Source organism: Ambystoma mexicanum, chromosome 4p, assembly GCF_040938575.1.
Source record: "Ambystoma mexicanum isolate Mex_15411 chromosome 4p, UKY_AmexF1_1, whole genome shotgun sequence".
NCBI lineage: Eukaryota > Metazoa > Chordata > Amphibia > Caudata > Ambystomatidae > Ambystoma > Ambystoma mexicanum.
In genome coordinates, this window is record NC_090927.1 from 1,195,945,085 (window position 1) to 1,195,972,479 (window position 27,395).

Sequence of the window (27,395 nt, forward strand, 5' to 3'; positions counted from 1 at the left end):
TATTTCAGTGGACTGACCACTAAAATACCGCCATATTTGTGATTAGGCCCATTCACTGGACCCTTTAGAAATCAGGCTACCAATGGAACAGTAAAGTAAGAACACTACTCAGGTCAGGAGTGGTCTTCAAATTTGAAACATCTGCAACATAATCTGTCAATAAAAGGGCAGAACAAAGGATTAGTCATAAAGTAGCCAGAAACAACTGGTGTTTCTATTCTTTAGTAGAATTAGGTAACAATTCCAATCCAAGATGGTCACCACAAAGGGAAAAGAGGCATGGGCAAGTCATGCCTCAATTTGGAAAGAATAGGAAATTATGCCATAGACACATGGAAAGCAGGAAATAAATGGTGTCTTTGCAACATATTGCTCAGTGATGTTCCAGAGTTTGTTTCATGTATGCAGATATATATATTGTTCTTTCTGCTTTGCTCTCCTGAACCCTGCCTGTTCCTTTTGTATCCTTCGCCTAGAAACACTTGTGTACAGGCGTGTTTTAAAGGACTCATCATATCATATCTGTTGGGTTCTGTTATTTTCAGGTTTGCTCTTGAAGGGATTTGTGTTTCCCTTGCATCCCTGCCTTTTGTTCATTCCAATTCAATGGCCCTTTTGCTTGGAAATAAAATCCTAGGTTTTGCTTTACTTTTTGGTTGTCAATATGTGACCCCCCTCCAGTTGTTCTTCACTCTGCAGTAATGGGGAAGATTCTTCATTCGTGTATGTCTGTGAGTTACCAGACATAGGAGATGGTGGTGTCTGCTGCTCCTTGCATTCCCTCCCCCGCTCTTCTGCTCAGTTTATTTCTCCTATTGTCTGCATGTCCACATTGCTTGGCTAATTGGCCTTCTGCAGATCTAACAGAGGCTTGAGAAGGATTCAAGTCTCTAGGTGGTCTTTCTAAATTACATATTCCTGTCCCTGGATCTCCTAAGGAATTATTGAGGTATTCCTGAATTACAGCTACTTGGAAGAGTTTGTCTTGATTGATTATCCTGATATTTATCAAGGTATGCAAAACATATATTTATCTCTGACTCCCATTTAGTGAATAATTACCAGGTTGCTTAAAATCCATTCTTGAATGTATAGGTTCAGCTCCTTCCGGGTTGGATTAATTCACCACTAAGATCCCAGAGGTCACAGGTTGAAGCCAAGTCCCCGGTAGTAAAGATGGATCTCTTAGGAACAGTTCAAACTTCTAGCAAGGGTCAAAAGAGATCCATCATGATACTGATCTTGCCTTTTGTATGTTACAGAGAACATAAAGGGAAGGTTCTCTCCTCTATGTGACCAGAGTGTGACTTCACTCAGTCCACTGGTAGTGGTGCTGGGGTAATTTTGCCAGTCCAGTCTCTCCTTGTCAGACTCTGGATACTATTTAACAGACCGTATATTGAGGCTCTACTTAAAATAAACTCAATAACCCTGGGAGTATCACAACTCCAAGGATCAACCCATCTACTCACACACAAGGATAAAACAGATTCTGACAGCAAGAATAAAGTGCACATTTAGCTGGTCTTCTGGAAGAGAAAGGAATCTCCAACACCTTATCATTAAGGGCAAGATCTTAATATTTCAATTTCCTTGCATGAACTTTCAGACTGTCTGGAACCAGGTGGAATACCAATCTGTTGTACTGGGCTGAAAGGTCCATGTAAATAAGAAACCTCAAAGGCCAGCACACCAACAAACTGAGAAAGTGCTAAAAAAACATGTACCTTGCCCAATAAGGTGGAACAGAATAAAGATAGACATGTGAAGCATCATGTGGGCTCCAGATAAGATTTTGAGGTCAAATTATTTTACTCCCTGTTGTTGGAACTTGGGAGTAAAAAGTAGTTATCCTTGTTGACTGTGCTATTATTTAGACAAATAAAAAATTGATTTTAACTTTTAAAACATTGGTATTTTTGTTTGGGCACAAATGTTCTTTGTTGCCAGTAATAACCATAAAGTATTTGTGTAATGATCTTATCTGTCCTATTCCGGATCAGATAAACAAGGGTTTCACTCTTTGGACCACCAGATGTTTTGGACTACAACTCCAATCAGCCCTACCCAGCATAGTCAATGGAGAAAGTTACTGTCACTTGGAACTGTTGAGTTACAATAAACTGGAGGTGAATCTGCTACTTTTCCTCTGACGATCAATGGATATATCACAATATAATTCACCAGCGGAACGAATCCACCAAAAATTATAATGTGGCAGTGTTGGAAAAGTGACGGTAACAGAATTACTGCCACTTTTTTCCTGCGCCGCCAAACTTGTAATTAGGCCCTTTGTGTTTGATTGATTCTATTTCCAGAAACTGCCATGGTTCAAAAACGGACATCACTACTTTGTTGTTTAGTTCATAATTGTGGGAGACCACCAGCTGGTAGCTCAACTTATCCAATATTGGGGGTCATTACGAGTTTGGAGGTAGCCATGGTGCTATTAGCACATTGGCTGCCTCCAAACCTGTGTCCGGGTAGACAGAATGGGGATTTATCAGGTGATTCCGACCTTGGAGGACCCGGTAGGTCCCCATTCTGAATACCATTCCCCATTCCCATTTGAACCCACATAGGGCTCAAAGGGAATGGGGAAGGAGCTAATAAGGGGCCCGCAAATAGCGGGCCCGTTATTAGCTCCATGGTCCCTTAACGGGTCCCACTAAGGACGGCTGGTCAGACCAGCAGTTCCTGGTGGGACCCGCTAAGGGACCTCAGAATGTGGCAGTAGGGGGTTAACGGCACCGGCATACTTACCGGTGCCGTTAACCCCCTACCGCCATACTCGAAATGAGGCCCATTGTGTTCTCCGACACCATTAAATCCACATAAGAAATGTTTTCATTATTGTATGATGCCATTTTGCTGACAAGTGGTTCACATTCCCTCTAGCAATTGCCCAAAGTTAAGGCAATCAAGAAAGAAGAGTACAAAAGTGTACTAGTATGAACACTGCGGTAATATGGTGACTGTCATTATATGATCAGAGCTCTTTCTAAATTGCATTTCTTCTACACTTTAGGCATTCCCGAGTCCTGTCACTGTAGGAAGGAGTTTCCTGTGTATGGTGTAGTTTATAGGAGCAATTCAAGGAATGGCCCTCCACAATGCATGCAGCGTTTCCCTTGCCAAGAAAAGCACTCACCCTATGGTGCCTGTACACTGATGGAAATCATCCTTCGGATGGAGCAATGTTATGTCATGCATATTTAAGTTGTGCAAGAACACTGCCACTAAGACACAAAAGTACTGCTTCCAAGCAATGTTTTAATGCTGAGAAACAGGTAAGGCTTTGAAGGATTTCTGACGGCCTGTCTGTTTTACCTGCCATCCTTTGTAGGGTTGTCGATGGGGACTAGAAGTGTGCATGGTGAATTGAAGCAGAAAATCTAACACAAGGCAGACATTTAACTAGAAAAAAAGACAGATGGGCACTCAACATGTCATTTTATTATAACTCTTAGTAAACACCTCCTTTATCACCTTCGGCAGTAAAAACGAATGTGTAGAAAGGATTATACGTGGCAATAACATGGGTCACTGGTGTTTCAGTAGCTTTCAATAACCAGCTCATGGTGTTCAGCGAGACCACCACACACCACCAGCTCCAAACAGCAGTGGTTCATTCAGTCAAGAGTAAAGCTCTCTGAACCTCTCCCCACTTGTGTCACTCACAGCGCTTTCAGATGAAAACTCTCCTCTAATGTGTACAAGTAGGCAAGCTAACCACAAGCCTGATCCCCGTTCCCATTAGAGCAGTGGTGCATCATGAAACCCACAATATATTAACTGATTGTTTTTCTTGTCTTTTTGCCCCACTGGAGCATGGTCAATAGATACAAATATGCATGTTTTTCGGTAACCAACCTATCACAGAGTGCTCTACCAGCCTTTAGCTGGACTGTGCCTGTGGTGTGTTCATTATCAAGGGAATGCAATGCCTCTATTTAATAACCATCTGCATGGGAAATCACATCTAAAAATACAATGGGCGTCCACTACAGGCATGTAACTGGCACCGGAATGTACTCTAGACCCAAATATTGGTCCTGGTCCATTCTGCAAAGGAACATATGACGGAATTGGTAATGGGCGTCGTCCACCTCAACCCCAAAATAAACTATTTCAAATTTGGGGGATAATAGAAAAACATATTCGGACGAGTTTTTGATGCAGTCGTATTTTGACAGTAATTAAGTACACGTTCCTTCAATTGTAGTTTCACTATGAATAACTCTGGTGTTGTCCAATAGGCAAACATATCAGCACACTCAGTCATAAAAAATTACCTGATCTTTTATACACCCTGCAGCTTTGCCAAGTGCACTTTTATGAGCATTTACACCGCACTGCAAATTACAGCACTGACAAATATCAATCGTTGCTTCATTGTTAATCAGACATAACGGAACGGCGTTTTGTTATTTTGTGGCTTAGTCCAATTATGAACGAAAACCCGGTTTACTGGATTATGTAAACATTGTGAACGCGGGATTTGCGGGTTCGGCTGTTCGTATTCTGCCCCGCAGAATGATAAACAGACTTTTAAAAAAGTGGCGCTGGGGTGGGTGAGTCCAAGCATCGCACTAGGGAAATTATAATGAGAAAAAATCAATCTGCTCCATATTTGCCCTGCCTCAAATCCTGATCAATGACGGTCCTATTGCCTGATAAAAATTACCACGGTCATGATTACTGAGTGCAACACGTTCCGTCCCTACATCAAAACTAACACTTCCGTGCCAGTCGCTCGCCGTGACTCAGTGCTGTGCAGATGGCCTGAGCGCGCAGCCTGTTCATCCCCGGTCAGCCTGTGTTCCGGGTGCTGCGTGAGTCACGCTGCGTGGGCCGCCGCGAGGACGCCGGCTCCTCAGAGCTTGGAGGCCGGCCTGTGCTGCGGGCACGTGCAGTCCACATCCCCACGCGGCTGCGGGTAGAAGGCCCACTGGGCCCGAGGATTGGGGATACCGGCGATGGGGGCCTGGATGGAGTTGTGGGGGATGTTGAATGCTGCCACCACTTTGAGCGCGTCGTCCTTCACCGAGCGGCAAAGTTCCAGTAGCTGCAAGACACAAACAAAGTGCTGAGTCACCCCCGCGTTGCTGTAGAGTAGACACATCCAGGCCCACAAACACACAGAAAAATATTACATTTACAGGCGTGAGCGGAAGAAAGCACATTCCATGCGTCCCCCCTTTGTAGAAGATTATAATCTCAGCCTCGGTGATGACCGCACAGCGTGATCCTAGACAGATCACGTTACCTACCTGCGCTACATTCCGTCTATACGTATATACTTATCCATTTCTGATACTGTTTTTAAAAAATGTATTTTGTTATTGTTATATGGTTATAAAATAACATTTAAAAATGTTTAATACATCGAAAAAGCACATGACACAATTAAAACTATTACAGATCAAATAAAACCTCAAATTGCTTTTGGAACATCCTACTAAAATTGATTTAAGAGCATCTTACTTAAAACAACATTCCATTGCTTTGTAGTTAAAATAAACAGGAATACATTCAATCTAGACTATTTGTCTTAACTGAATGTCAAACACGAATCTGTGTCAGCCATTTCCTGCATATGTCCTTGCTACTGTTTAACCATGAGCCCACTGGGCACCCACCTGTAATTTTAAGTTTGCTTAGCCTCTGTAACAGCGCCTCGATGCCTTATGGACTGCAAGCGCGCTTGATAATTGCAAATAAATAAATAATCTCAAACTGATAAGAAATTTCATTTTGCTACAGCACGAGTCAATTAAAAACAACTCAATTTACCGATGTTCAGCTACTAAACAAAAAGTAAAGTGCAGAGTGCAATTCTTATACCGACATTTTAGCAGCAGTAGCAAGTTAAGTGCTAAAGAAACAGATTTCTGTGCCAAAGGGTTTAACAGCAGAGAGTCTAAATCATTTGTCACTGTTGTTCTCCCCAAAAAACATAGCTGCCAAACAGACTCATAATCACTTAGGGCAAATAGATAAACATATTTATAAAAATAAATTAGTATTTTAGTTGTCAGTGCAGGGCAAATAGTGATTAGTAGATGCTTCAGCGTTTTCCTTTCCACCTGACAAAACATGTACATGCCTAACTCACGATGCAATTGCCCATGACGAATTAAAACCTCCCTAGTACTAGGTGTGATGTCTGCATATTCCAGGGAAAACAGAAAGTTACTTCTAATTCGTATGTAGGAATGCATCATTAAATATGGAGCAAGACTACCGAATTGTCTGATACTGTAATGGAGGAGCCTACCCTTGTTTTCACGTTAGTAGAGCTGCAAGTGTATTCAATAAACTACAGGCGCTGCAGTGTATTTCCCCCATTGTTCTGGGCTCAATGGTAATGTATTGACGCTACGTACTTGGTCTGTACCTTAATTGTAGACTGAACTACCAAAAGCGGCTAACTAATAGTGCCATGATGCTACATAATTAATTGCCCATGTTAACGCGCCACTCGTTTGATTTACCTCAACCAACCTAAGACCGCGAACAATCTATTAAGCGTTGAACAACGCGCTTAACCGGTTTCTGAAGTCGTTCGCCTGGGACCACAGAATGTGGTCACACATGGGGATGCTGAAGCACGAACTCTGGCCTCACGCGTTAAAATGACATCTAAGATAATATATCATGCGTGGAGAAACGTGACTAATAGATATTATTAACCACGGAAAAGGCAGTGTTGTATAGGCATCGGACATCAATTCCGATTTAGACTAGAATATATATGTAGGCATGTTCTGGGGTATGAAAGTACAGCACATATACGTACAAATAGCTCTAATAATATTAATAACACGTTTCTTGTGTCCCCTGGTCGCTTGTAACTAGTATAAACAATCGAGTTGTCTTTGTATTCACTATGGTACGTGCCGTTGTATTTTGTCAGTCATAAAATCAATGGGCAGAACACAAGAAGAAAAATGTGGAACGTAATCCACCTGCAATCGGAAAACTTGGGGTAGCCCTAAAAACAGAAACAAAATCACATACAACACTTATTTTGTGCCCTCTGCTCTGAACGGCCGCGCATGTTTTAATACACTATTTTTTGTTCTATGACATTTTATTTCATTTCACATTTGCTCGGTGCAGACTCGCGCCAGGAAATAATCCCTTTTTATAGGTGCTGAACAATCCTCTCATAAGGGGCAGGCGGCAAGTGCCATCCGTCCATTTCCGACAACATACACCGGAAATCCGATTAATCAACAGAAACGTCGACCACGCATGCGTAATCACACCCAATCCCAGCCAACAACCTTGCGAAAAGGGGATTCAGCAGTCAACTATAAACTTTAGGTAGCCACACAATAAAGTGACCCGCCCAATAGCAATGTAGCCTTTGTTGCATTGTCGCTGCGTTGCCTTTAAATTGGTCTGGGTGGTTTATTTATGTTATAGGGAGATTTAAACGCGCGCCTCTTTATTGCCAGCCCTTTCTTAATATGTTACACGTAGAGTGCACGTAGAAATATATATATATATATATATATATATATATATATATATATATATATATATATATATATATATATATATATATATATATATATATATATATATGTACATCTATGCCCCCAAACATTTTAGTGTACAACCTGTTAAATGAACTAAACGGTGCGGCGAATCACGACGTTACACATTCTATTGCACAATGTAACATGCACACGTATAGGTTAAACATCATTTTCAGACAACTGCGGACATGCCCTAGTAGTACAAAACAAACCCACTGGAAAATACACGATTTATCGTAACTTGAGTTAAAATCATTTCACTTGTGACTTTATGTCTACCGAAACAATAACGTTCCAGATTGTGCTAAAGCATATCTTGCATAAACGGGCACTGGCTGTAAACACCACAGGAGAAAACAAGTTAACATCGTTCTGAAAAAGGACAATGCACATGTTAACGTTCAGCCTCATTTGCTGCATTTATGTACTCCTACATAGACCGAAATATTTCACAGAAGAATCTCATCTGCTGCCTGTTGAACTTTCAGGGGGATTAAGCGGGACGGTGACTAATAATTCAGCACACACGCACCTTCTCTGAATGTGTCTGAAGGCTTTATTGAGAAATCAGGACACAGCATCGGGAAGCAAGATGACAACCAGCATTTAAGGTAATATAATGCAACGAAATACAATATAATCTGACAAACGAATACAGTGTAATACAACATACAATTGCATACACAATATAACGCATATACAATCTGCGGACAGAGCGAGCCCTTTTTATGAATCCTCTAACATGTTGAGTAAAAGCTAACGCCAAGGAGGCATTCAACTATAGAGTATTGAAAGAAGCGCTGGCTCATTCTTCTGCCTCTCACATCACTCAGCGTTTTTATGTAAAGGCTGCACTCTCTCACCAAACTAGGTTTTTCTTCTTGGTTTTGAGTATGTAGTAGGGATTGTGTAAATACCACGCGTTGCTGCCATTTGCACAGTCTCCAGGGTCCAGGCCCTCTGGCAGATCTGAGGGGGAGGAGATGGGGGACGACGCCGGAGATGGCTATTAATCGCTGCCGATATCAGCGAATCCAAGCGGTGAGGATGTATTTGCCTACCAATGAGCTGTGGGCTCAGAATTGAAGTTGAAAAGTTGGACAACCATGGGCCCATGGACTCTTACCATTCTTGCCCTTTTCCCAAATGACCGCTTGCAGGAAATACTGCAGCTTGTGGGTCAGGCAACAGGTATAAGATGGGTAGCTGCAATTGTGATAATCAATCCTTTGAAACTAATATGCATTTTGTGCTCGAAAGGCCCAGCTGAGGAGCAAATACTGCCCAGTAAGAAATGTCGATCTGCTTTTCTTCATCTCACGGTTCCCAATGAACCTAGATCATGCAAGGCCATAACATTATGTCTTCGAAGCCTAGCAGAGAAAAGTAAAATCTACACCGACTACTTAATACTGGTAAGATCTTCTCTATTCGTATGGCTAAATAAGCATGCTGACGTAATGAATACTTAACAGTGGCCAAGTACTTTTGGACATTGTAGGAAAGTACTTAATGCTATCAGTGTTTGTTTCTGCTGTCTATACGTGTTTGCAGTGTCACTTTACGTTGGAATTATTTACTAAATCAATTGTACTGTAAAATGTAATGATACTTTATGACGGCATAATCAGAATACTCCCTTTAGAGCAGGAGTGCACAACTGATTTTGACAGAGGGCTGAAAGTACCTTACATGAGGGCTATAGTGGGCCGAAAAGTAAAAGTGGGCGGAGCGGTAGGCGGGACATGTCAGGAGGCTTTTTCAACCCCCAATTTGTATTAAACACATGGAAAAAGAATATGTTTTTGAGGGGTAACGATTTTATTGCATTTCAAAGTTACATTTTGTGCTACACATTTTCCATTATTATCATTTATTTCAATGTAGTTATTGTATATCGTCTATTTAATTAAATTATATATATTTTATTGACCCTTGATTGGACATTGTTATTTTGGACTGCTATAGTTTGCTGTTTGGGTTGCCCAAGAGGAGTATGGCCTTCGTTGAGTCAGGTTTCCTCAAAAAGCAAAGGATGTACATCTCCTAACTGTGCCTGTTTTAGCTTTATTATTGGGTTCACTCTTGGAGTGCAACACTATGCCCCATGGCTCCCACCCCCAACCAAACACTATGCCCCACTCACCACCCCCAACCAAACACTATGCACCATGGCTCCCTCAACCCCCAACCAAACACTATGCCCCATGGGCCCGACCCCCAACCAAACACTATGCCCCATGGCTCCCACCCCCAAGCAAACACTATGCCCCATGGCCCCCTCACCCCCAACCAAACACTATGCCCCATGGCTCCCTCACCCCCAACCAAACACTATGCCCATGGGCCCCTCACCCCCAACCAAACACTATGCCCCCTGTCCCTCACCCCCAACCAAACACTATGCCCCATGGCCCCCTCACCCCCAACCAAACACTATGCCCCATGGCCCCCTCACCCCCAACCAAACACTATGCCCCATGGCACCCTCACCCCCAACCAAACACTATGCCCCATGACTCCCACCCCCAAGCAAACACTATGCCCCCTGTCCCTCACCCCCAAGCAAACACTATGCCCCCTGTCTCTCACCCCCAAGCAAACACTATGCCCCATGGCCCGCTCACCCCCAAGCAAACACTATGCCCCGTGGCTCCCTCACCCCCAACCAAACACTATGCCCCATGGCTCCCACCCCCAAGCAAACACTATGCCCCCCGTCCCTCACCCCCAAGCAAACACTATGCCCCCTGTCCCTCACCCCCCAAGCAAACACTATGCCCCATGGCCCCCTCACCCCTAACCAAACACTATGCCCCATGGCTCCCTCACCCCCAAGCAAACACTATGCCCCATGGCCCCCACCCCCAAGCAAACACTATGCCCCCTGTCCCTCACCCCCAAGCAAACACTATGCCCCCTGTCCCTCACCCCCAACCAAACACTATGCCCCATGGCCCCCTCAGCCCCAACCAAACACTATGCCCCGTGGCTCCCTCACCCCCAACCAAACACTATGCCCCATGGCTCCCACCCCCAAGCAAACACTATGCCCCCCGTCCCTCACCCCCAAGCAAACACTATGCCCCCTGTCCCTCACCCCCCAAGCAAACACTATGCCCCATGGCCCCCTCACCCCTAACCAAACTCTATGCCCCATGGCTCCCACCCCCAACCAAACACTATGCCCCCTGTCCCTCACCATCAACCAAACACTGCTCCATGGCCCCCTCACCCCCAACCAAACACTATGCCCCAAACACACTCAAGCATGCACCCATACAGACCCGAACCCCCCAAATCAGCACACTCTCAAACCTGCACCCATACAGACCCGAACCCCCCACCCCCAACTCAGCACAACACTCTCAAACATACACCCATACAGACCCAAACCCCCCAACTCAGCACACAAACTCTGAAGCATGCACCCATACATGCATCTCAACATACACAACACAAACATACATAAACAAACATTCATGCACACCCGAACCCCCCACCCCCCAACTCAGCACACACACTCTCAAACATGCACCCATACAGACCCGAACCTCCGCACCCCCCAACTCAGCACACACTCTCAAGCATACACCATGAACCCATACAGACCGGAACCCCCACCCCCCAATTCAGCACACACACTCTCAAACATGCACCCATACAGACCCAAACCCCCCAACACAGCACACAAACTCTGAAGCATGCGCCCATACATGCATCTCAACATACACAAGTTTAGAGAAATCGTGACCTAAACGCTGACACTTGCTAAAATTATTATTTTGTGAGAACTCGTTTTTAGGTTAATCGTTGGTCAATGATGTAGTTGATTGCTTTATGATCTGTTTAATATGAATTGTTTTATACGTGGCCGCACTGCAGGTTTGAAGTGCTTTTTAGTGATTGTATTTTCGAAATAAAGCTTAGACAGGATTAAAATATAATATGTTGTTAAAGTACACTAAATTGCATTATAACAGGATAGATAGCAGGGACATAACTACTCCCGTGTAGAAAGAAAATAATATCACTACTTCAACTATAATAACTTTTTACAGTGGAGCTGTGTCCTTGCAATGTACGTTGCCTGAGACAGCACAGGCCAGCATGCCAGCTGCCATTAGAACACTTAATTAAAGCCATGGCTAGCTTTTCAGGTTCCCTTTCTCGTGAAATAGCTTTCTGGGACACTTTACAGGCATTCATTGTTACAGAACTGGTTAAAGTGTAATGCTGGCCTTCACAACAGAAACGCAAGAATCCATCTGATTGTTATCACTTATATAATATAAAGATGCAGAAGGAGACCGACACACAGGTGACTTGGTTGTTGGCATAAACCTGTATTGTCTTAGAAAATAAAGGGAACACCTACATCTCCCTAACTCTACGAGGGGTTTCCCTATCTCAACTAAAATACTAAGGATTCAGTCAGGTGGTCTATGTAAATGAAGTCAACCTTCCTGTGTCAAAACCCTGCTGCTATCCTTGACACATGTACCTAAAGAGGTAGTAGATGATCTTGGTCCAGAAGAATAAATCCCTTCTTCTGGGCAAAAGGATCACAGTTCCAGTTGTAGATGGGACCTTTACCTGAGGGAATGGCTTCCTGTTCCAGGCTGAAATGTTAACAAGCAGCAAAGTTCTCAGTTCAACCTGTGAGGAACTCATGGTGACAACAAGTAAGGCAGACCCAAGTGTTTATTTAACACTGAATGCTTTATGCAGGTTGAAAAAATACCTAATCTACACGTAAATCTAAGATGGGAGCAAGCGCCGACCATCACATGAAAAACAAGGTAGTCCTAGTGGTGTCGTGTCAAATCAAAAGAGCCTATACTAAGAAACCTATTGCCAAACCTTACAACTAATACAAAAAGGGGTGTGGGATAGTCCTCAAGAAAAGAAGTGTTGTAAAATAATAGGTCAGGGTGCAGTAGCCTGGGTCTCTCTTCCCCACGTTTTGGACACGGTAAAATGGGAGCTTGAAGTACAGTACAGTCTCAGGCTTCTCCAGCATGAGACGACAGTTCCAATGGCAGCTCTCTGGGCATACTCTCAGGCTCTAATAGCACAAGAAGGTAGTTAAGCTTTTAACCCTCAAGATTTCAGTTATCAGGGCCTTCGATGGCCAAGTCTCGTTTCACTTGAAAGTCTCTTGCCTTCGAGGACCTGGCGTGTTCAAACAACAAAACAAAAGTTCCTTTAACAAATGAAAGTTATTTTCCAATGTTGGCTGGGTGATGCGTTCACCCCTGGGTCCCCCCTTTTCTGGGTGCGACCCTTCTCAATCGTATTCCAAAATATATATCACAGTTCCTGTATCAGTCAATTCTCGGTGATGGCTTCACCTCCTGGTTCTCCCTCGGTCGGGCTCGGACCCCTCATGACTTTAACAGGATTCAACTCCCTTGGTTTTTCAATGTTCACTTTCACTGTGGGATTCCCTTGCTTTCACAGCGCTTATATATCAAAGTCTATCGATTGTACAGGGATTTTGCTTGACCCTCTGTATGACCACTTTGACCTTCACGAGCCCTTCGCTCATCCGTCTCCAACTCCCTCATGGTCAGCCGCTTCTCGAAGCAACGAGCTGGGGGTAGATCTCTCTCCGCAGCAGGGGCCTCCCTCTGGAACAGCCTTCCTGCCTCCCTGAAACTTGAGGAGAACCATCTCCGGTTCCGGAAGCACCTCAAAACCTTCCTCTTCGCTTCTGCCTTCTCTCTCCCTCTCCCTTGCTAAACCTGCTAAACTCCCCACTGAAGTCTGCACTAAACCTGCATCTGGGCCACTCTGTGACCTCGGTCCAGGGCCCAGCCACTCTCCACTTGCACTGCCTCCCTGGCTCCTCCTGCACTGTGGGACTGTCACTGCATCCCTACAGCCCCCTTCCCAGCACTTGCTCTGCACTTACCTCGCACTTGCCACCAGCTGGCCCTTTTATTTATTATTTATTATTTTATTACGCTACTTACCTTGTACTGCACTTTCCCCCCCACCCCCTCCCCCTGCACTTTCTCCTTTTCCCCTTACCTCTGCACTTGCACGATCTGAATGACACCTGGCCTAGTAGGATCGTTTGTCTGTCTTCCCCTTGTTTCCCTCCCTCCCTGCCTCGTCGCGCCTTGAAACACTTGTGTATAGGCGCGTTACAAATACCATATCATATCATATCATATCATATTTCGCTGGCCCTCCTACGGCCTTCTGGTACTTGTATTTTCTCTCATATGGGGCTCGACCAGAGTCTCTGGAATTAGCACCCACGTGGTGCCCATTTCCCTCTACAGCTGGCATCCCCTTCACAATTTTAACAGTTCATCAGATTTTGTTCGACACTTGCCACTTTGTGATTCTCACTCATCACAGCCCGGTTCTTATCGGTTCTCCCCTCGACTCACTGGCTGTATCGAACCGCTTGGCTTTTGGCTTCTCTGGAGTCAAGGCCGGTACAGCGGGAGCTTCCCTCACCCCTGCTTAAAGGCATAGGGTGGCCCTGTGTACCGCTGACATCTGCTGCAGGACACTTGTGCCATTGTTCGTGGTTTTAGGCTCTCTTCCACGAAGGCTCTGCTGGTCTGGGATGAAAAGGGCAAGGTCACTTCTCTCCTCGCCACCCTCTCGATTCCTGCCAGCTTTCTCCTTCTCTTCATTCTGTTTGCTGTACTCGCCTTGCTCGTACTGTGCTCTCTGGCTCTGGGATGGGGAAAAGGTGTAACAGGAAGGGGGATACCGCATCTCACCCGAAGTGTCCCACTCCCACTCCCCGAGAACCCCCCATCCAGGTGATCCTCCCTCACTGGTCCACCCCCGGAACTTAATCCAATAGTGATGGCCGTGTCCTGGCCACCTGGATGACAGATCCCCAGGGACTATCTAGGGAGACACCTTCAGGTTTCTCACAAACCCAAAAGGGTACAGTTCCAGCTCAAACAACATTCCTTATTGCTCATAGTTACTTCTTCACCATTAGGTTAATGGAGAATGCCTCATTCTCAGTGTATCTTGTAAACTCAATAGGTTTCATCCACACACAGCCAGGGGGAATGACTCCCTTCCCTTGGACTCTCTCTTCGCTTGACTTTACGTTTTCACAATGCCAGGGCAATGACTCCCTTACCCTAGCCTTCCTTGGCTTTGTTCTTACACACTCTTGGCTTTTACTTTCCCAGTTCACACCACCAGGGGGAATGACTCCATTCCCCTGGCCTTTCTGAGGTTTCTTATTACAATTCACTTAAGCTGCAGGAACGACTCCCTTTCCCTGGCCCTTTTCAGGCTTCCCATTACAATTTACAACAGCCGGGGGAATGCCTCCTTTCCTCTGACCCTTTCCTCTGACCCTTCTCACTCATGCACTGCCATGAAGAAAATGGTTTGCAAAAGTACTTCTAGTCTTTGGTAGACCCGGTTCACTCTCCTGCCAGGTATTGCCACAAAGAAGATGACTGGCAAAAGTTGCTTGGGTTTCTGGCAGACCTGGTTCACTCTCCTGCCAGGTATGGCCACAAAGAAGATGACTGGCAAACGTTCCTTGGGTTTCTGGCAGACCTGGTTCACTCTCCTGTCAGCTACTGCCACGAAGAAGATGACTTGGATGACTTTTTGCTTTTTGGGGGCGAGTCCCAGACCCATATTTGGGTTTCTTTCCCAGCGTTTCCCTCCTTGCCCCTGCTCCGTAATCTTGGAGTTTTCCACAGCTTGCTTGCGCCCTTACCAACCGCGCCCTCACCAACATTCCCAGCAACCCAGATACCTTTTGAGTCCTTGCTGGCTTCCGCCGGTTGGTCTTGAGGGTCTCAGAGCTTCTGCTTCGATCTTCCACTGGCTTCTCTGGTTCTACGACGGGCTGCTGTATTCCCACAGCATGCCTCTTCCTTCCGCGTGTACATTACAATTTGCACGCACCGTCCAGGTTCTTCCTGCACCCGGACCTTCTCCTAGCCATTCTTCCGTTCTGTTCCTCCTCGCTGGAGCAAACAGGTACGTCTCTGTTCCCTCGTTCCTGCTGCACTTTCAGGCTTCTTCTCGGAGCTCTGGCGAACCGGTACCTCGCTCGTACCACCCCCGGGCGACTATCGGGTAGCGGTCTAACCTCCCTGGCCTCATGGGAAGGGGCCCTCCCTCTGGGAGCAGTGACGACATCCAAGAATTTGTCACAATAACAAAACGTATTTAAAATACACAGTATTAAGCTGTTTAAAATATTTTTGCAACACATTACAAGTTGCATGTTAATGTTTTTTTTATCAGAACAGATAATACACTGATTACATGTATCAACAATATGAAGATCTCTTGCATCAGAGTAAGCAACAGACCAAGTAATGAAGGAGATGGTGACATGCATCATAAGGAATAAAATACTTCTTATCAAACGTAAAAAGTATCAATTTTAAGTCACTGGTCCTTATTACAAGTATGGCAGTAAGGCAACAACAGCGCCTGTATCGCTACCGGCACTGTTGCTTCCGTACCGTCATACTAGGAGTTCTGCTCGCGGGGGCACTTGCAGCCGCCAGGTCTGACCTGGTGGCCGTACCGGCACACGCGAGCAGAACATGTGTAGTTGTGGGACCGTATGAAGATACTCTGGCATCATCCCCATTCCACTATGTCACACAGCCCCTCAGTGATTTGCAGTATCCTTCAAATGGTATCCCTACAAAATATCCCCACCAAAAATATCGCCGTACATATGGCCGTTTGTCTCACCATAGGCGATATTTTTGGGGGGATATTTTGTAGGGAGCAGGGGTTGCGGGGGTGTCCCCCGCACATTTTACCCCCGCACATTTTGAAATAATGTGGGGGTTGCGGGGGTGTCCCCCACAGGATCCATGGGTCAATATTGCCAAAAAATATGGCGATATTTTTGTATTGCAATATTTTTGCGGGGATATTAACACATGGAACCCTTCAAATGTACACTAGGGTTACTTTATCTCAAATACATATACATTTTCACTTTATCCCATTTACATATCCTATATCATTCAGCATCATAAAATATAGATGGAACATGTTCATAACTTTCTTATTAGTGTCTAGTTGTGACATGACTAATTACCTGTAATAAGAATATCACATCACTTATTAAGCATTAGTGCCTTCGAAGAGATGGGGTCATTTCTGGAGCCTGGAAAGCACAACATTTCGGCCCTGAGTAAAGCAAGGGTTCCTAAGACTCCTATTGGCCAGGAATGCACACCCAGACCATCATTGAGGGTGCTAAAGCTTTTAGCACTCACTGTGGGGGTGGGCAAGGCGAAAGGGTAAACCAAATAAAATCATTTATACAGAGTGTGCCATCCCAGCAGCACTGGGTTGTCATGGCAGACATTCTGACATCACAACACCACTGTAATAAGTGGTGAACAAATGACTTGCCTTCCAGTAATGTTCTTTCTGATGGATTTTCCTCCCCTGGATTCCAGATCTATGAAATTCTTTCTCCAGCTGTCCTTCCAAAACAGCTCGGTGTCGGCTCTGCTCGATGCCCTTATGCGCACCGTGCCAGACATGTCATCAGGGTCAGTTTATATCGAGGCGTAGAGCACTATGACCTCAGGTGTTCAAGCTATCCACCATGAGTAATTTGTTCTTCGAACGTATTCCTTCTACCCACGGATTCCTCATCTATCATAGTTGCCTATAGTAGTTTGTGGATTTGGAGTATTGAGGCAAGCAAGAGGACACTACCGATATGCTCTGCTGAAGCGAGCATCCTACCTTGACAGGGAATCCAAGCAGTAACATTTGGCAAATATGTGCAACGTGGGCCGTAATGCCTGGAGCTCGCTCACCCTTCTCGCAGAAGTGATGACTACCAGGAAGATCACCTTTAGGGTGAATCATATATTTAAAAAAAAAACTTTATTTATTAAGCACTTTGATTGTAAAAAGTATATTGCGAGTTGAAATATTAGACAAGGATACATTCCATAAGCCTGTGTTACAATGTATATTGGGTTTTATCACTGATTGTCCTGTAGGCGAGCCTGTGTTTTTTGTTTGGTCCATACCTGCCAGCATCCGTATACAGTCTCAAAGGGCTCCCCATATCTCTTTGGGACGGGAACCTGTCGGGAGGAGAGTGGCATAGAGTTCTTCCATATCATTGGCCCATACCATACTTGACATCCACATATTAGTTGTGGGAGGTAATTCGCTCTTCCATTTCATTAATATACAATGTTTAGCCAGCAGCAGGCCTACGTTTAAAATCCTACTAGACACAGGAGACATGTGCTTGTACATTTGTGATCTCTGTCAAAATTTGAGAGGCTTCAGACCAGAATAATCTCAGCTCCAGGCAGGCCAAAAACATATATAACAGATCCGCGTTGGGAGCATGGCAGGGTTATTAAGTTTGATAAACATAAATGCAGCGGCTCAAACAGAGTACCCATCAAGAAAGTTAACACTATATTTAAATGCCATGCCAGGACGAAAAACTGGCATTAGTGAAACTGCTGGCACAGCTCCTGTAAATTCTGCATAACGATAGGGATTATAAAGAAAGAGTTCTGTTCTGAGGTTCTCTTACAGACCGAAATTGCTGCCAAGTACCCTTTCACAGTGCCAATCTGCAGGCTTGTCCAGGCCAGAACAAGCAGATAATCCATGATAGAAGAGGTAGGACAGGTATAAGGACCCAGATCCCCTCTTGAAACCAATTTGAGGATTTATGTCCGGCAGGTATGGAACAAGTTACTTACTTGTACCTCTTGTTCTATAGCATGGGTCTTGCATTGATTCACATACTCATGAATATTTCCCGTCATCACGCTGGGAATCCTCAGTAAAAAGAAAGCAGTTTAGCTTTGAACTTTAAACTGCTTGTCTCCTCTACGGCCCATCACTGTCCTTTGAGTCATACTTCACCCAGCCAATGACACGCGCCCTCCTAAGCGCCACCCCTGGTGGCCATCTTTAGATTTGGCAGCACACGTATGGCCCAGGAAGAGCCAGAGAGGGGAAGGAGATGAGGGTTTGCATGTGAATCCATGCAAGACCCATACTGGACAACAAGAGTTACAGGTAAATAACTTGTTCCTTCTCCAGCATGTGGTCTTGCATGGATTGACGACATGTTCATGAATACGATTATACAGCAGTACATATACACAACGCATGAGGTGTGTCGCCAGCTTGTTGCAGCAACGAATAAAAAAACATAGGCCGAAGTGCTGGTGTGTACCTTTATTATATTTTTAGTACTTCCAAGCATGATACCTCATCCAGCTATGACTTCAGCGCAGGCCGCTGTTATCTGCATAGCAACCCTGTGTGGCCAACCGACTCTGCCCGTGCTGCAAGCCTGTCGGCGTGTGACCCACCTCCGGACGGCTTGATGGCTTGTTGCTCCTAGCGGTCCGCAAACCGCATCCGTTTCCCTTGCAACGGCTTGTAGCGGCTTAGAGTGGTCTCTTACAAAGCTCCTTGCATTTATTCCAGGTCCCGGCCGGCCTCAGTCTCATGCTGGTCCTTCGCCACTCTTCTCCCAGAATTCAGTAACACCCACACGAATGCCTCCTCTCTGGCGTCCTCTTCGTCATTCTCCTGCCAGGTCCCGATTCCCAACAACAAAAATAAAACATGCAGTTTAAATCAGTCCCACCTCCTGCCACCTGATTCCCCACCTGTCTCCACTTCCCCGCTCCTTCACAGATCCACCTCTCCTCTCTTGACACCAACTGTTCGTTGCTCGGCCTTCCCCTCCTGCAGCCCTTACAATCGCTGTGCTTCCCTGGCCCCCGTCACTTCTGTCCGATGCAGCTGCCCCCTGTGTTCTTTCACGGCCTGGTGAGCTGTCACAGGCCGGCGCTCCTCTGACACCCCGTTGGCTTCATTTTCTGATCCCAGACACCTCATCACAGGGTGGCAAGGCTCACAGAAGCAATACACTTACCACTGGAATAGACTCACCTCAAACAAACAGGCTGCATAGCACTGCTTGGCTGACCAAGGACTCCTCCCTGGAATTCCTGTCGACACAGTAGAATTTTGTGAAGGTCCGAGTAGACGTAGACCTTCACGTAGCAGCCCTGCAGATGTCGAGCAGGGGAACACCAGAGAGAAATGCTGTTGTTGCTGTGATGGCTCTCCTGGAATGGGCACTCGACCAGCCTGGATGTGGTCTGTTGTCCAGACAATGACAATGCATGATACAGCCAGAGAGTCATCTGGAGTTGGAAGAGTTAGACAGGGCCTTCCTGTGTCCCACAGGCCCAAAATTGACAAACAGCTGAGACACCTTCTGAAAGTCTTTAGTGCGTGCAACATAGAACTTCAGGGCCTGAGCAACATCCAGTGAATACAAGGCCCTTTCAGCAGGCGAAGAAGGGTTTGCGAAGAAAACTGGTAGAACCAAAGGCTTGTTGAGAAGATAGTCTGACGGAACCTTCAGTATGAAGGACGGATGAGTATTGTCAAGACCGGTGGGGGGATCTGTACTTCCGCTCTCTATATGGTAGAGGAGAGGCACAGAGGACCCCAGCCAAGATTCTCAATTGTGGTAGCAATGGACGAGCAATCAAGGCCTAGCTTCTCAGGAGGTGATGCAGGCTGGTTCTTAAGTACAGTGTATCCCCAAGCCCCCACAAAGGAATGTCCACACACTGTATTACTGAAAACACAGTCTTTATATAATTAATATTCAAGGGTTATGTACACTTATCACAACAACGCACTTTGTGCTCAGGAAAACCAATAATGATAAATATCTACAATTCTAAAGTGGTACCACTAATATTAGACCTCATAACAGTGCATTCACAATACTGTAGCAATGGCACGCGGATTAATAAGAAGGAAACCAGCAATAGAGAGAGGAGAGATACCAGAGAGTTGAAACAATAGGCAGAAGACTGGCCCTTGCTACTGGACACAGTTCTGTGTGGAGATCCCCCCACCTGGGCAACCTGTAAAATAAAGAGATATAACACAAGCCCAGTCCATATATTGTTCAACAGTCTTATTCTCTCCTACAATGTTTTTACCCCCCCAATGTACCTGGTGGAGTCGAGTTCTTCGAAGAGGCGTCGACAGATCCTTCTTGAATGACCCCCTTTAAAGCAGGAGTCACGGATCGTCGAGAGGCGTCGAGAAACGTCGAAGACCTCGGGGTTCGGCGACGGGGAATCGACGGCCCTTCTTGAATGCCTTCCCTTTCAAGCGGGAGGCACGGGGCGTCGAACGTCCGTCGACGGACGAGGTAGAACGATGTCGAAGAGGCGGCAGCTTCGTCCGAGCGGTGCTCGTCGGCGTCGAGGCGTCGGCGTCCTGCAAGGCGGAGGTGTGCGGGGCACCTCGATGACAATAGTTCTGGACCGCAAAGATTGTAGAGACGGGAGCCCAGCAAGGGCGTCGAGTCGCTCGAGTCTTTGGGGTCGTGAGGTGGCGGGAAACCCACCGGCGGATTCTCCTCGGCGCGTTGGTCGTCCTCGACTTTCTCCGGCAGGACAAAAGCGGTCGACGGTGCGGACGAGGGAGTCCTTCGAGTCAAATGTTCTTAGGCAAGGAGCGGACGGCTCCGGTCGTCGGCGGCTCGGCGTCAAGTGGTTCCCACGGCTGGGCAACACAACTTCGACGGGCCTCCAGCGGTTACACAGACCTGCGAACCCTGGTCGACGGCAATGGACTTCGACAGTGTCGATGTCCGGGTGCTTTACTTCGGTCTCCTCGGCAGTCCCCTTCTCCGGTCGGCAGCCTTTCGATGGTCTGGCGTCCAGGGAGCTTCGGCGAAGATTCAGCGGTGCTCGATGGTCCCTCGGAGCACGGGAAGAGGGCGCCTTACCAGGTCCTCTCTCGGGTCAGTCCTCGACGATTTCGACAACCTTCAGTTCCGTCGAAGCAAATGCCACAGCAAGTCTTCTTCTTCCAGCTGGACGTCGAGGATCAGCAAATCCAGTTACTCTTGAGTGGAGACTCAGCTTCTGAATGCTTCTGAACAATTTCCAGTGGTGAGAGGACCCCAGATATACTATTCTGTCTCTCATCCACACTGCTGGCACACACACAGCAGCCAATCACACAGAAGGGCATTCATGCAGTCAGTCAGCCAATCAGGCACACAGTGCATTCAGGCCACACTCCTCCCTTTCAGACACTCACAACAAGGAATGTGGATTGGGACAAGTACCCAGCCATTCAACACTACACACTGCATTCAGGCCAGTTTCGGGCAGGGCTGTCTCAGTCTTTGTCTCTCATGCCAGAAACCAGACAACCACAACAAGGAGTGTATATTGGTCACACACTCCATTCACCCAGGTCCCACCCACAGGAGGTACCCATAACATACAGTCACTGGGAAGGCTCCAGTCAGTCTAGCTGGGCCTTCACAACAACACCATATATGGAACTTCCACCCCACAGCCAGTCAGGGGGAAGGGACAGAGTCAGGGCTTCCCAGGACTTTGGGAAAAACAAGATAACAGGCAATAGAAAGCAAGAGGCCACAGGTGCCATCTTGTTTCCTATCAGGAATCAACTGATTCCAATGGCAGGGCTTGGGTATCCCAAAATGGAGGACACCCAGAGCACCTGTCAAATTCAGCATGGAGCTGCCACCAGCCCATACCCTGCTCTGTGGGCCACCCACAGGTGCCCAAAAACATACACTAGGGGCACAGGGTTGTACCCCTACCCATGGGTGCCATAAGGGTATCCCATGGGTCTGTTCACCAAACCAAAAGAGAGAGCTGCACTGCCAGGAGTCCCAAATGGACTCATGGGCAGAAAACATGACAGAACACACGATAAAAGGCAGTAAAGGGCAAGGATTCAGAGGCCCTGTCCCCCTGATGCATTTCCAGCATCACAGTCGCCCCCCCCAGACTGAGGTGGAGGGTGTCTAATCTCCCACGGGATAGACACCCTCATCCAGACGGTCAACATACCTTCTGGAAAGGCCATCTGCATTATCGTGACTCTTCCCTGGTCTGTGCTCTATGGTGAAGTCTAGCCCTTGCAGGCTAATGGACCACCTGAGCAATTTCGGATTCTCACCCTTCATCTGCATAAGCCACTTCAGGGGCTTATGATCTGTTTGGACCTTGAAGGTAGACCCCGTAAGGTAGGGCCTAAAACGCCTAAGGCTCCAAACTATGCTAAAACACTCCTTTTCAACAGTAGCCCACCTAAGTTCTCTACCCTTGAGTTGTCTACTGATGAATATGATAGGATGTTCTCTCCCTTTGTCATCTAACTGGGACAAGACAGCTCCAATTCCGGTGTCGCAGGCATCCGTCTGGACGATAAAGGGTCGGCTGTAGTCAGGCGCACACAACACAGGTGCCCTACACAGACTTTCTTTCAAGCCATCAAAGGCCCTCTGACAGTCTTCGGTCCAATTAACCTTCCTAGGCTGTTTGGGTGAAGTTAGAGCTGTCAGGGGTGCAGCTATGGTTCCATAGTCTGCCATGAAATTGCGATAGTACCCAGTGAGGCCCAAAAAGGCTCTCACCTGGGTTTGAGTAGTGGGAGTCTCCCAGTTCTGTACATCCTGTACTTTACTGGAGAGAGGTTGGATTTGACCCCCTCCTACCTCATGACCAAGATAGGTAACTTTCCCCTGAGCTATCTGGCACTTGGTGGCCTTGATAGTGAGGTTAGCCCTTTTTAAGGCCTGCAACACCTTATCCAGATGTGTCAAATGCTCTTCCCAGGTGGAACTGTAGACGGCAATGTCGTCTAAGTAAGCCACACAAAAGGCTTCCAGCCCACTGAGCGCATGGTTGACCAATCTCTGGAAGGTGGCAGGGGCATTCTTCAACCCAAAAGGCATGACCCTAAACTGGTAGAGTCCCTCAGGTGTTGAGAAAGCCGTCTTTTCCTTGGCATGGTCCGTCAGAGCTATTTGCCAATAGCCTGAGGTAAGGTCAAAGGTGCTCACAAACTTGGCAGCACCTATGGTGTCCACGAGCTCATCAGCCCTGGGCAATGGGTGCGCGTCAGTTTTGGTGACGGCATTGACTCCTCGGTAGTCCACACAGAACCTCCAATCCTTGGTACCCGCCGGGGAACTTGCCTTGGGGACAAGGACCACTGGACTGGACCAGGGACTGGTGGAGGGTTCAATAACACCCAGATCCAACATCTTGGCGACCTCAGCCTGGATGTGGTTTTTGACGGTATCTGACATACGATAGCTCCTGCTTTTGACAGGCACACTGTCACCAGTGTCAATTTCGTGCTTACACCACGGTGTAAGGCCCGGTGTCAGTGAAAACAGAGGGGCATACTGCTGGAGCAAAGCCCGGCAGGCCCTCTGCTGCTCTGTTGTCAAATCTGGAGAGAGATGTACTCCCTCCACTGAGCCATCCTGAGGGTTGCTATGCAGCAAATCAGGAAGGGGCTCACTCTCATCCTCTTCTTGCCCTGAAGCTAGCAAGAGACATGAGACCTCTGCTCGCCTGTGGAAAGGCTTGAGCCTGTTGACATGGAATACCTGGGGGGCTACCCCAGAGGCTCCCATGTCCACCAGATAATTGACTTCGCCCATCTTGGAGATGATCCTGAAGGGTCCAGTCCACTTGTCTGCCAAAGCTCTAGGCTTGGTAGGCTCCATCACAAGGATTTCCTGTCCCGGAGTCCAATCCACTTGCGAAGCTTTCAGGTCATGCAAGTACTTATTCAATTCCTGGCTGGCCTTGAGATTTGCTGTTGCCTGACCCATCATTTGTGTCATCCTCCGCCTGAGGCCTAACACATAGTCCCCCACTTGCTTGGCGGGACCTGGAGGGGTGGCTTCCAAGCCTTCTCGGATCAAGGCGAGGGGCCCCCTCACGGGATGTCCAAAGAGTAACTCAAAGGGGCTGAAACCAACACCCTCTTGAGGTACCTCTCTGTAAGCAAACAGCAGGCATGGCAGGAGGAGATCCCATTTCCTCCTTAGGGGCTCTTCCAAAGCACCTAGCATGCCCTTGAGAGTTTTGTTAAATCTCTCAACCAGACCATTGGTCTGGGGGTGGTAAGAGGTGGAGAACTTGTAGGTTACCCCACACTCTTTCCACATGGTTTTCATGTAACTAGACATGAAGTTGGATCCTCGGTCAGAGACAACCTCCTTGGGGAATCCAACACGGGTGAAAATGCCCAGGAGAGCCCTGGCAACCACCTTGGCAGTAACAGTCCGAAGGGGTATTGCCTCAGGGTACCTGGTGGCATGATCTACCAAGACCAGGATGAACCGATGTCCACCTGAAGTGGGAGGGTCAAGGGGACCGACGATGTCGATGCCCACCCTCTCAAATGGTGTGCCAACCACTGGTAATGGCTGCAGTGGGGCAATGACCCTGCCTCCAGTCTTGCCAGACAACTGACAAGTTGGGCAGGTCCTGCAGTGGGACTCCACCTCTACTCCCATCCGTGGCCAGTAGAAATGGGCAGAGAGCCTCTGCTTAGTCTTCTTGGTCCCAAGATGACCAGCCAAGGGCACCTCATGCGCCAACTGCAGTAGGAAGGGCCTGTAAACCTGGGGTACCACCAACCTCTTGCGGGCACCAGGTTCGGGCTTAGTGGGCTCACTAACAAGGAGCTCACCCTCCCAATAAATCTTGAATGTCCTAGGCACTTCACCTTGTGCCTGGGACAGGGCCTGTTTCCTCAGGCCCTTGAGAGAGTGGCACTCTCTCTGTCCCTTACAGAAGTCTGCCCGGGAGGGTCCCCCTTCAGCTAACAAGCATTGAAGGTCGGGATGATCCTCCGGGTTGAGAACCTCTCCCACAGGAGAGTCTTCTGTCTCTTCTCCCACAGGAGTTGAGTTTGGGTTTTCCACTGGACCCAGCCGTTCCGGAGCATGGATCCCAATGGGTGCTGTCGGAACAGCAGGAAGAGAAGGTGTTCCCTCCACAGAGGTGGCCTTCTTGGTCTTCCTTCTTCTTGCCTTAGGCCTCGCCTTTGGCTCGGGTACCTGACTCACAGCCAGACCCGGTGTCACCTGTGACCTAGTGACTGCAGCAGCAGTCATGGGAAGACCATCCGAGATCAACCCCAACTCTACTAGATCATTTCCTAACAGAATGTTAGCAGGGACATTGTCCTGAACCAGGACAGGAAGCTTTGCTGTCTTGTCTCCAATCATGAGTGTGACTAGGGCTATAGGCGATAATTTGGTAGGCCCACCAGCTAACCTGGTGGTTCTCAGAGGAGCACCTACATAGTCCTCTGGCTTGAGCATGGTCCTGTCCACCACTGTCATGCTTGCCCCAGTGTCTCTCAAACCAGTAGAAGGCTGGCCATTCAAGAGGACACTTCTCAAAAACCTACGGGTGTTCTGCGGGATAGTTGCCAGTACTTCTGCGTACTGGTCCCAGGCCCCAAGGGACACTAAGGAAATCTCTACCGGAGCACCAAATGTGATTCCTGTAGAGGAGGGGAGGACAGTGGCCTCCACCTCAGCCACGGGGTAAGGGTAGGTCAGGCTGACAGCCTGTACTCCAAGTGCCTTACCTTTACACTTGGGGTCACCCCTTTTGTGATCCAGAGCCCCACAATCCCAACAAGTGCCAGGAGTGCGGGGTACGGTACTGGAACCACTGGGAACCTGCTTTGCAGCAGGTGGACCACTACTCTTATTCCCACCCACAGAGGACTTATCCCCACTAGATTTTTGGGTCTTAGGAGAGGAAGGTTTTGGTTTACCCGACTGTGATTGCTTTTGGGACTCCTCAACTTTCTGAGAGGTCCCCTTTTCTTTGTCCTTGTCCTTCCCACTGGAGTCCTTAGGGGACACCCGGTGGGAGACCCACTTGTCAGCCAACCTAGCCAGCTTAAAGGGGTCCAAAATGTTCTGGTCAGCCACATACTGACGCAGCTCTGGTGAACAGGCTTCAGAAAAATGCTCAAAAAACAAGAGGTGGGACAACTCAACAAAAGTTTTCACCTTGTAACCGTCAATCCACCCCATCATGTTCATGTGCGCAGTACTCACCCAGTCAACCCAAGACACATTCTCTCTTTTCTTAAAATCCCTGAACCTTTTAAGGTATTGGGTAGGTGTCTTGCCAAACTTGGCAATCAAAGCAGACTTCATACACTCATACTGACCCCTTTCTTCCACACTCAGCTTCAGAATACAGTCATATCCAGTTTGAGGCACTCTGCTTAACAAACACTTAGCCCAATCTCTTTTATCTACATCATGAATTGCACAAGCCATTTCAAACGCTTCAATCCATTGGAGGATATCTGAACCCTCCACAAACACACCAACCAAATCTTTCATAAACTTGGTGGCTGGGGACTTGCGACTCTCAATTGGTCTAGCTGAAGTCTCCACTCTAGCTCTCTCTAGCTGGATTCTCTGACATTCAGTGTCCTTGTCTTTGAGTGCAAGATCCCTATTCTTGAGTTCCACTTGCTGTGCCAGCTCCTCTTTCTTAAGCTCAGCTTCTATTTCCAACTTGCGATATTCAAAGGCCAATTTCATCCTTAATAACTCAAGTTCCATGGAATTGCTGGGGTTTGGAACAGAGGCAGCAGGAATGGTGGCATTCCCAGAAACAGATTCAGCGACAACCCCAGGGGCAGAGTCCTCACTGGTTGCATCCCCCCCTTCATCAAGGGTTTCACCATCAGTCTGGTAGTCCACCAGGGCAGCTATCAGCTCAGCCCTAGACTTATCCACAAAGTCTAACTCCCTGGCTTCACAAGCACTCTGGAGAGCCTCTAAGCTCATCCGAGTCAATTTACCATTTGCAATGGGCTCCATTGCCTGTAATGCAGTTATTTGGTACACACCCAAACCTTAATCTAATAAAGTGCGGATATTTTGTAAGTGGCACGGTTATACACTGAGTCTTAAAACCATAAGCATCCCACCGCTGCCACCAG

At 47.2% G+C, this 27,395-nt stretch overlaps 1 protein-coding gene across 2 annotated transcripts in view; it reads right to left on the reverse strand.

Moving 5' to 3' along the window:
• Positions 1 to 3,436: 3,436 nt before the first annotated feature.
• The window catches only part of ACOXL (acyl-CoA oxidase like), a 1,650,624-nt gene continuing 1,626,665 nt past the window's right edge, over positions 3,437 to 27,395 (reverse strand). Inside the window, exon 19 of one of the 2 annotated variants that reach the window (XM_069606843.1) lies at positions 3,437 to 5,068. In XM_069606843.1, coding sequence (XP_069462944.1) covers positions 4,877 to 5,068 — 192 coding nt within the window. In that variant the 3' untranslated portion in view covers positions 3,437 to 4,876. The remainder of the gene's footprint in view (positions 5,069 to 27,395) is intronic. The other variant, XM_069606844.1, reaches the window with a different exon arrangement.